We start from the raw sequence: 11,327 nt of genomic DNA, 5'->3' as shown, positions 1-11,327 counted from the left end.
TCAAGATAAAACTTGTCCATCGTTTCTAAAATAACAATCTGTTTGAGCACAAGTAAACCATGCACTGAACTGTTCTCTTTATTTTGCCTTCTCTGTTTGCCTTCCTTCTAAATTTGGAATAATTGCACCGAGTTAGAAGTAGCCCAGCATTTTCCTGTTTTGCTCATCTGGTTACATATGGCCATCAGAGCCAAGTTAATGTGTTTCCAATGAACTTTGATGGATTGTGTGTCTCTGTGTCATTCAGGCTGTGTGGCAAGTGTAGATAAGCCCCCTTATGAGGTGAAATCCCCCCTCCATCCTGCAGTCTCCCCTCCTCCAGCATCACCAGCAGGAATAAGGGATGTCAGGGCTGTTCCTCTTTCTGACAGCGCTCATTGTCTCCTGCAGCATCCAGGTGGGTCCTGAGAGCTCACTCATACAAACATGTACCAACAGATGTAGACAGGAAGGCACACAGTTCATCTAAATCTTAAAATCCTCCAAACAAATGATGCATGAACTACACTCGGTCAGTGGGCTCTGCATGCCATGATGGTTGTTTCCTTCTTTCCTGCACTCTGTTTGGAGGTAAATAAGTAAATGGCTGTTTGCTAGAATGCTTCTCATTCTGAATATTTCATTTAACTTATCATTAGACATTGTAACATTTGCAGATGCCAGAACTTTTTGATGTAACAGAATATTTTTTTATTGAATTATCCCCTTTATGTGTCACCCTCCCCTCCTCAGGTGTCTTCTGCTGCTACGTTGGACAAGCTGAAGGAGGACTGGAAACTATATATGGAGGAGTGTGAACGTAACAACAGTCTATATCCACCCAGCACCGGTGAGCTAAACATATGTTGATTTTTTTCTTGCATTTTCAAGTTTTTTTTTTTTTTACTAAAATGAGTAAGAAATGTTGAGGCCTGCACGGAGTCCACTTTTTCCCATGTAAATGTGGGTTTTCTCTGGATACGCCATTCAAATGTACATAAAAAACTATTACCCCTTACAGTGTTCCTGAGAGAGTTTTATTTGTACACGAGAGATATTTAAACGGAACGTCTTACAGTTTTGTAAAATGATTTGTATTTTTTTATTATCTTGTTGGACAGTTACAACAAACTGAGTTATAGTTTGGTCACCGCATAACGGAGAGGCTGGAGTATGCGCTCCCTGGTCACACGATGAGAAAACCACTAAGCTTGCAGTTGCTTCCAGTAATATATTTGCAGCACAGTCCCACTTCTCATGTGCAAAGTGATGCTTCGTTGAGAAATTGTTCAACTACAAGATGAATTCTGCCCTTCAGATTTATTTTCTGTCTGCAAATCACTACTGTTTGGCCAGAAACAAGAGAGCAGGTCCACTCAATCTAAAAAAAAAAAAAAAAACTACTTCCCACACTTTACGCAAAATTGCACCTCTCAGCTCTCAGGGCTGCAGCTCTTATATACATTTCCTGCAGGTCCATTAGTGTGAAAACACGCTGGCAGCTGTAGAGGGCATAAGCTTTATCACATTGTTTGCCTAAATATCCAGCAGTCCGTGCTCTATAATCAACGCTGACGAGAGACATAATGAAATGTGGAAAGGTAGAGGTAAAGATGAACCAAAATGACTTCCAGTAGAGATCACTTTAATGACACTGTTACACATATTGTGTGTTCATTTGGCCGTTGTGTTAGCAAAATAGCACATGAACCAGTGGATACATCAGTCAATCCTAAAATGGTTGGATCAGCCAAATGACATGAACAAGCACAAAATGGCTGCAACTTAGTCAATTTTACAGATGTTGATCTAAAATTAGATGTGTTGGTAGCTGAAAGTCATCCCCATCACTTACTCTGAGTGCACACAGATCATGTGAGATCTTTGTTTAAAACTTTGGTGTGCAAAGCAGCAGGTGATATGGATTTATTAACCTTCTTTGGTGCACTTTTTTTTTTTTTCTCCAAGGTACATGTAGGACCTAATAAGTTAATAACTAGACTTTGTCATGGTACAGGAAGTGGTTTTAGAAAGAAAAAAAAAGATGTTCTCATATGAGGACAGTTGGTTTATTTTTGCATTTTATATATTTTTTTGCAATTTGGGATCAGAAGTTCCCAATTACGCTGCAAACTAATTTTCAGCTTTCTATGATAAGCAGTTCTCAAAAAATTATATAAAAAAAATAATCAATGTCCCCATAAGAGGACACTTGGTATCAGGAAGTTAAAAAGAATGTTAGCTTTAATTTTACTCATGTTTTTCTTATTTTTTATACATGTAAATATCACAGGTCCTGTGTGCAACCGGACTTTTGACAAGTATGCCTGCTGGCCTGATGGACTCCCCAACACTACAGTCAGCGTGGCATGCCCGTGGTACTTACCATGGCACTATAAAGGTTAGAGACGGTATAGATGTCCACCTGTCATATTACTGCAGAGTAACGCTGCTGTCAAGTGAAGGCTGCACTTTCCAATGAAAGTTTGCATTTGTGCACACGTGCAGTACAAAATGGCATGGTGTACCAGGAGTGTGACGCCAACGGCCTGTGGGTGACAGCCAAGAATACCAGCGAGTGCGACTCTGATGATTCGAGGAAGGTAAGAAAGGCAAGAGAAGAACAAACAATTGTTTCGTCAGAAGAATGTTATTTTTAAACGAAGGAAAGAAATATCTAACGTCTTTATTGTTTATATATGTTTGAATTTGCAGTACTACTTTGAACATATTCGTATCATGTACACTGTGGGCTACTCCTTATCCCTGGTGGCTTTGGTTTTGGCTCTTGGCATTCTTATATTCTTCAGGTATTGATATTGATTGTGAATCATAAAACAAATCTTGGTTTTGCATCTAAAAGAGGCCCAAATACCTTTAGTGTTTTGTAAAAAATACACAACAGTGAAGCGTTTAGAACCATTTTGTGTCTTATTTGCCAGGAAGTTGCACTGCATGAGGAACAACATCCACATGAATCTGTTTGCCTCCTTCATCCTGCGAGCCCTGTCAATCCTGATCAAAGATGCTCTGCTGGAGGCCAACCACACATTACAAGACTTCAGCAGAGACCAGGTTCAGGCGTTCCCCAGCGCATCCTCCCCAGTGGAGCTGCTGGACAACAATGTGGTTAGTATTGAACTGACAGGGGAGAGTGACAGCGAGCCTTACACTGCTTACTAAAACCATCCACAAGCCTTTTATTTGTAGCAGTTTGTCCAATTTTATTTTTTTGTTTAGTTCTGTAATGCAGAAAATTGTTTCCTGTATCAATTTTATGTCTGACTGCACTTTAAACATAAATCCCAAAGGTTTTCCCGGTTTTAATTATTAATGGTTAAACTACACCATTGCAATGTACTGTTGATCTATTTTTTTTTTTTTTTTTAAGAAATATTGATAATGCAGGGGACAATCTAACAATAATAAAACCTTAAAAGATTGCCCATTTATGCAAGTTATTATTATTATTAATTTAAATTTAGACAACAACTTGCTTTAAAGGGCTTATTAATATAATGTTTTCTAGATGTATGCATGCTGTTCTTGTATTATGAACAAAATAAAGATAAAATAGCACAATAAGTTGGACTAAAATGGTTGAATATTCAGAGAAAATGACATGTTAGGGTAAAAAAACCACATCACCGATGTTAGCATCAAGCCGTGTACGATGGGAAGATCCCTATCTTTACTGTGTGTTGTGCTCCGTACCACAAGAAAATTGTGCAAGTTGCTACATTCGTACAATCTGCCTGCTGTCAGCTTGAAGCTTGGGGGGAAATCTCATCTGCTCCAGTGCCGATCTGACCACATTCAGCTGATACGTATTTAACATTCCTCTCCTCGATGGGGTTTTGTAAAATTCATCCTCCTGTTCTCTTGCAGACATCGATTAGCTGTCGCATGGCGGTGGTGATGATGCAGTACAGCATCATGGCTAACAGCTACTGGCTGCTGGTGGAAGGCATCTACCTTCACAACCTCCTGGTCATCACAGTGTTTACAGAGAGAAACTACTTCAAAATCTACCTGTACATCGGTTGGGGTGAGATGGCCGTTTGTTGTGTTCGGGTCAGGGGATCCATAGAAATCAATGCTATATTATTGTTTTTGTGCTTGAACCATGTAGCACAGTAGTGTGAAAAATAACAAATATTTTTGTTTTCAGGTACACCATTAATATTTCTCATGCCGTGGGTCTTTGTTAAACATATTTCTGAAGATCATGAGTAAGTGTTCTTTTTACTCTTCATTATACAAACTTTTTTTTATTCTAAGTCATATTGAGTTCTTTAGTGGCCAATGCAGTTTGTTGAGGAGTCAGGCAGCGAGGTCATAATTAAAATAGTTTTTAGATTACAATAAACAAAGTAGGTTTTTTTGTAATGGAGTGGAAAAAGTAGAAAATTGAGTCTATACTGTATCTATGTATCAGGGTTGTAGTCAAGACCACCTAACCCGAGACCAAGTCGAGTCCGAGACCTCAAGTCTTGGAGCTCAATCTTTTCACAGATTATCTGTCTTATACTGTCACGACATAGTGACAGTTTTAACAAATATGTAAAAAACATATGTAACTTTTATTAAAAGAAAATTTAAAATAAAAGTTACATACTGCAACTTTAAGTTTGCTGTTGAATGAATGTATCAGCTTTTATAAAATTTCAAAGCTACATAACAAAGAAATCAGAGATTCAGTGGTTGTTGCACAATAATTTTCATGTCATGTGACCCACTGACACAAAACTTGTGTTAAACTACTCTGCTAGACCTGACAGATGAGGCACCCTCATTCATTTCTCATTTTAAAGCATTATCTAATTTTACATAATTTATTTGTTCAAAAATCATGCTTTTTGCTCAGTAACTAATTAGAAAATGCTTTAAGATGAGAAATAAATCATGGCGTGTTGTGTGTCAGGTCTATTAGAGAAGTTTAACATTAGTTTTGTGTTAGTGGGTCAAATGATGTAAAATATATAATTTTTTTGTTTCTGACGAGTGTTTGGTTTGGTAATTTCTAATCATTGCGTCTCGAAGGAGGGGCAGACTGAGCGCAACTGATGGAAATCAGACTGCCTGCTTCGGATCGAACGAGATACTACTTTTTAGAAGAATAAATAAATAAAAACACTGCTTTAAAAAAATGTCTAAAATATCTGCCTAATAAACTGATCAACTGGTCTACCTCTAGAATTACCGTAGGAAAAAAACATTAAACTATTGTATGTATATGTATTGTATGAATGCATATTCTTCCCAGTTTTAGGCTGCACTGTTTAGTTTATTCCAGCATTTAATTTATATTAAATGACTCTTTGATTCAGGTTGCCAAACATGGTCAGCATCTACACAAACTGTTCTAAATAGTCCATGTTAACATTCTACACCATCTTTCAACACTCCTCTGGTTTTTAAGTATTTAAACCCATATTGTTTAAATCTTGGGACAGAGTTGTAAGGTAAAAAATGTAAAAGCTGCAGCAGCTTCCTTCACTTCCACTTTAGAAGAAGCAACAAAAGTGTGAGAAGCACAGATCCAAAGTTTGTAAAGCACAGGAGACATCACTGGTGTTCTCTGGTTGATATGTTTGTCTATATTTTTTCTTTTTCAGGTGTTGGGAGCAAAATATAAACATGAATTACTGGTGGATAATCCGGGCACCCATTCTTCTTGCTGTTGTGGTAATTCTGGCTTTCATTGTCACTCTACTGTTTAATCTATTATTTACATGTTCTTTTAGCTTTGTTTAAACTTTAGCAGCCAAAAAGTGTGTTATCCAGAAATTTCTGCATGTGCAACTGGCATCTTTCCACTTGACTGCACCAAATCATACTCTATGCAGTATTAAACACACATCCTTTATTCATAAAGTGTGAAAGCCCGACTATGCTTCAGATCTAGCATTTTGGAAGCGTTTCAGTTCACATGTGCACTGCTGGGGTCAGTTCAGAGCATTTATTTAGGTGTGTTTTGTTGTCTCTCCTACGTGAAGCCAGACATCCTGGCAGTTTCTATGCATTAATCGTCCTGCTAAGTGGCTGGTATCCCGCAGGAATTCCTGTGTTTGATTTGTTTTGGAGTACTAGCAGGGCTGGTCCTTGTTTTGTTCCCCTTGTTCTCATCTCATCATTTTCAAAATTCACAGCTGAGCAGACGAATGTACAAGGTAGAAAAGAGTTTAAAACACAGAAACACGTAACTAGAGAAATTACATTTTCTGCAAAAATGCAGTGTGAATGCTTCTTGCAGAAGAACTTGCTGAAAAATAGCTGACATTAGCTATAAAAAAAAAACACATGCTGAAACGTAGCTGAAAATGTAGAACAAGCGTAAATCAGCAAAAGAAAGCAGAAAGAACACAAAAGTTGAAATGAGTGCAAAACATATGGACTTAGCTGAAAAAGCTAATATTAGCATAAAAACAGCTAAATAGTAGCTGAAATAACTGAAACAGAACAAGCTTAAAGGAGCTTAACAAGTTGAAATTAGCTGAAATAATATAATTACCGGTAGGCTGAAAGTAGCAGAAATTATCATGAAAAACTTGACATCTGAAAACAGCTGAGTAGTAGCTGAAATATGCTAAAAATCTATAGCTGAAAAGGTTGAACAAGCTTGAATTGGCATTTTTTTTAAAAACAGAAAGAACATATGTTTGCCCAATTAGGCTGTAATAAGCAAAAATGAGCACAAAAAGTGGAAATTATCTGAAAAAAGCTGAAATTAGCAAATATCAGCCAAACAGTGGCTAAAAAAGCAGAAAGAAGCTTAAATTACCAGACGAGTTGAGTGAGCTCATTTTAGCTGAATTAAGCTGAAAAAAGTTTAAATGAGTGCAACAAAATTGGAATTAGCTGAAAAAGCTAAAATTAGCATTTAATTATCTAAATAATAGCTGAAATAGCAGGAATAGATGAAACTTGCAGAAATAAGCTGAAAGGAGCATAACAAGCTGAAATTAGCAGAAAGAAGTTAGAAGAAGCACAAAAATGTTGTAATTAGCATAAAGATCCTGAAACGAGCACAAAACAGCTGGACAAAACAGCTAAAATTAGCTGAAAGTAGCTGAAAACAAGTTTAAATTTACACAAGGAAGCTGAAAGAAGCTGAACCAGAACAAAATGTGAAAGGAGCAGTAAAAGGTTGTAAAGAGATCTAAAGATTTGAAGGATGTAAAATGAGCTCAATTCATTTCCTGTAAGGAAAACAGTGGCAGAAAAGGCTAAATATCTCAAAAAGCTAAAGTTGCACCAATACCTAAAGTCGTAGCACCCTTCTCCTGAACGAGCTGAACGTTTTGATTTATGATTTGTTCAAATAGCACAAAAATTATGGAATGAGAAAAATGTACAGAAGAAAAATGGTTCACAATAGCGTGAATGCCTCATTCACACTATTATTTAATTTAAACCAAGTTAATGCAGTCAGATTACAGCTGAAGTGAAAATCAGAAAACCGTTTAAACGTCCAAATTAGGACGGACACATTTTCTGTAGGTTAAACGCAGAAAAATGAAAACCATAAAGGTTGCATCATGAGGGATTTCCATCAGAAGAACACCTGCTGTGTCCTGAAATGTCAGCCAGCTGGTGTGAAAAAGCTTTTTTACTTTTTATACATTTAGTGGGTGCAGATTAAAATAGAAAGTGGCTTATTTTGACAAGGAGTTGACCTTTTATTTATTACAATGATCACCAAAACCCTGAGCTGCTGTTTATAGTAGTGTAAAATGAAGATGCCCCGATTTATTTTGAAGATTTAATGGAGGAAGAAGTTTTGAATTTTAATTCTTTGATATGTCAACGGATTAACTAAATGTTTGTATAAAATAACTGAACAACTGCCAGAAGTCTCCGACCTGCAGTCGTCATTGAAATGTGTGCTGCTTTTTGTGTACTTTCTTTTGTCGTGTTTCTCTGTGGATCTTCAAGCTTTTGCTTTTGCAACTTGAACCGATTTGGAGTCATTATTTGTTTTTTTCCAAACCACCGTGGAGTTTTCCACTCTTTGGTCCAGAGAAACTCTCAGGGCTGCGTGCTTTGGGTCATTGTCTGTCTGCGCTGTGAAGCACGTTCCCATTAGTTTTGTTGATTGTGAGCAGACAGCTGATTCCTGAACGCTGCAGATTTCAAGAAGCTGCTTCTGTTTTCTGTCACATCATCAATAAACGCGAGCGTCCCAGTGGAAGGCGCGTGTTTGTGCTCTTACATCAGTTTTAAACATCACATTGTGTGCTTTAGATCAGGAACTTTTTCAAGCTCTCTTTTGGTTCTGTCTTGGCTTCCCATAGTTTTAACAGAGACAGTTTAATCATCTGAAGCTGAAGTTAAAGTTAAATCTGAGCTTATAATTCCTAATGCTTCTGTTTATTCTACACCTTAAAGCAAATCATCAATATTTGCTTTTATAAAAGCTTATTTTTTTCCCCAACAAAGTTGATAACAATCATGGATCATGGATAAAATGCTGTGATTATTCAAAACCATCATCCTCCATCAGCATTTACCATATTTTTCTGACTGTAATGTAACAGTCAAGTCAAACTTTATTCAACTCATTCACAATAACCACATAAAATCGGTTCGAGGTCTGTAAGCACAACCAGAATTAATACATAAGGCTCAGGATTATAAGGCTCACTGTCGATGTTTGAGAAAATTAAAGGATTTTAAGTGCACCTTATAGTCCGAACAATACGGTAGGTCTATTTTTTTTATCTCAAAATTCAAGAATTAGGATAAAAACGATGTGTTATTGAATAACATATTGTACGACAGAATTACAGACATGGCTTAGAGTCACACAGACATAAAGCACTTTATCAAAACTGAATACTTTTATCAGATGATGGTGAGTTGGAATGTGAAAAGGGGATATTAAGTAACTTTGTGGCTTCTGGAAAAATCCAGTTCCTCCGCAGGGAATGGCCACATTCCAGTAGAATATCAATAAAACACATGAGGTCTGCTCAGTTCAATTCAGCACCACTTACAAAACAAAAACATCCAACACCTCATTTCATGGGACTCCTAATTACCTCGTGTAATTTTTGTCTAACATGTTTTTTGATTAGCTGGAATAAGCTGGAAAATATACCGTAATTTTCAGACTATAATGCGCACTTAAAATCCTTTCATCTTCTCAAAAATCCACAGTGAGTCATAATCTGGTGCACCTTATATATTAATTCTGGTTGTGCTTACTCACCTCGAACCGATTTCATGTGGTACACGGAGCTCAAAAATCTGTCAAATTATTTTAGTTTTCCTTAATGCACCTTGTAATCCGGTGCACCCTATAGTCCAAAAAATATGGTAGATTAAAAATACAAATTTGACTTTCAGCATTTGTTTCAGCATCTTTCTGTATTTTTGGGGGGTTTTTTACAGATCAACTTCCTCATCTTTATTCATATTATCAAAATTCTTGTTTCAAAACTTCGAGCACATCAAATGAGATACACGGATTATAAAGTCAGGTGAGTTTTAATTTCAGATTACATTTTCTGCAATTGTGTCTTTGTGCTTTCTTTCTTGCAACTTAGTTTGAAGCTTTCTCTTTTTTTTTTTTTTTGTTTCTTCAGATTGGCAAAATCAACTTTAACCCTGATCCCTCTTCTAGGGATCCATCAGGTGGTGTTTATTTTTGTGACGGACGAGTACACCAGCGCGACCATCAGTTTACGTCACACAAAGCTCTTCGTTGATCTCTTCTTCTCCTCCTTCCAGGTCGGATCATAAAAACAGTTTTTTATTGCTTCTTTGCGTGCTCCAACCATTAGTGGTCATTATCAGGGATGTGAAAACACCTATTGCTAATCTGGAGGTGGTTTTTTTTTGGCTGCGTCAGAAGGGATTATATGAGAATACTGTAATTATTCAAGCAGATAGTTAACAACAATGACAGGGACCTTTAAGCTTTAGAGAGCAATATGACAGATGAGTCACAAACAGAGCAAGAGAGGAAATATGCAGAGGACAGCTGTGACCACAGATGTTTTATTTATAAATTTATTTATTTTTCTCTTTGCATTCAATAAAAATCCAGCTTTAATCTGTTTCAGCATGTAGCTATAGGTTGCATTTAGCGTTTATAGTATTTCATCATCTCTGCAAGCGTGCAAGCTTGTTTACTTTAGCTCGGTGTGAGAGCTTCAGTTCCAATCCCTGCTTGCTGTGGGCTCAGTTCACGACGTGTCTCCTCTGATCAACGACGTAGCCACGCTCTACGACACACAGACGACACATTGTTTTTTTTTGTTGTTTTTTCTGACACACACAGAGAAAGTTGTCAGATTTTCTGGAGCAGAGCTGCTGTAGAGGTGATTTAGCGATGAGGACAGAAGTGCAACAGGCAGAAGAGGCAGTTGTTCTTGGTCACATGAGTGGGAATGAAACATTTACAGGAAGCGATTTTTCTTTTGTCTATAAAAAAGTTTTACGCCCAAAACAAATCTTTTTCTTTTTTTTGTTTGAACTTCATGATTTGCATTTTGGTTTTAATTTGGTCTAAAATCAAACGTTTTCTAGAACAATATTTCACATTTTCCAAACAGAGCACTTCGCTCTCAGACTGCAGGTTTACTCACGGATCCTAGAGTTTCCAAGCGTAAAATGGGAGGAAGATCTTTCAGTTATCAGGCTCCTCTCTTGTGGAACCAACTTCCAGTTTCTGTCTGTGAGGCTGACACATTGTCCAGTTTTAAGACCGGGTTTAAAACTTTCCTTTTGATAAATCCTATAGTTAGGGTTGGCTTATTATACTGCTATAGGTTTAGACTACTGGAGGACAAATTGACCTCATTTCCTTAAATGAATTGTTACAAACAAATTGTTTTCATTTGATATTATTTCTATCTTAATGTGATTCTCGACCTGCCATTGTGTATCTGTTCCTCTCAAACCCAGCCGGTCAAAGCAGATGGCCACTTGTCCTGAGTCTGGTTCTGCTAAAGGTTTCTTCTTCATGAGGGAGTTTTTCCTTTCCACTGTCGCCTTCATGCTTGCTCAAGATGAGAGTTCTGTGATGGAGTTAAATACAAAGCAGTCTGCTCCTCAGATACATATTGTTAAATTATTATTTTTATATATGAATGTTTCTGTTCTGTGCTCTGAGATGACTTCTGTTGTGACTTGGCGCTATATAAAAAAACTGAACTGAATTAAACAATGATAGAGACTGATCCCATGCTGATTGTCTTCTCAGGGTCTGCTGGTGGCCATCTTGTACTGTTTTGTCAACAATGAAGTGAGTGTCCTCAGCCACACAAAATGTTATATATATATTCATCTATCTCTATCTATATATAATGTTATATTTTGCTTCCATTTTCCCACCTTTT

The 11,327-nt window shown here is 37.1% G+C and overlaps 1 protein-coding gene across 1 annotated transcript in view; it reads left to right on the top strand.

Moving 5' to 3' along the window:
* The first annotated feature begins 252 nt into the window (after positions 1-252).
* Positions 253-11,327, top strand: part of gcgra (glucagon receptor a) — a 24,743-nt gene continuing 13,668 nt past the window's right edge. Inside the window, exons 1-12 of the mRNA XM_037688562.1 lie at positions 253-397; positions 733-829; positions 2,273-2,380; positions 2,488-2,582; positions 2,695-2,789; positions 2,922-3,108; positions 3,868-4,027; positions 4,151-4,211; positions 5,598-5,667; positions 9,376-9,464; positions 9,570-9,714; positions 11,192-11,233. Of these exons, the coding sequence (XP_037544490.1) occupies positions 344-397; positions 733-829; positions 2,273-2,380; positions 2,488-2,582; positions 2,695-2,789; positions 2,922-3,108; positions 3,868-4,027; positions 4,151-4,211; positions 5,598-5,667; positions 9,376-9,464; positions 9,570-9,714; positions 11,192-11,233 (1,203 nt within the window). The 5' untranslated portion in view covers positions 253-343. The remainder of the gene's footprint in view (positions 398-732; positions 830-2,272; positions 2,381-2,487; positions 2,583-2,694; positions 2,790-2,921; positions 3,109-3,867; positions 4,028-4,150; positions 4,212-5,597; positions 5,668-9,375; positions 9,465-9,569; positions 9,715-11,191; positions 11,234-11,327) is intronic.

The sequence above is a fragment of the Nematolebias whitei genome, chromosome 15 (assembly GCF_014905685.2).
Source record: "Nematolebias whitei isolate Nwh7 chromosome 15, NemWhi1, whole genome shotgun sequence".
Classification (NCBI taxonomy): domain Eukaryota; kingdom Metazoa; phylum Chordata; class Actinopteri; order Cyprinodontiformes; family Rivulidae; genus Nematolebias; species Nematolebias whitei.
This window is presented reverse-complemented; position numbering and strand designations above follow the sequence as displayed.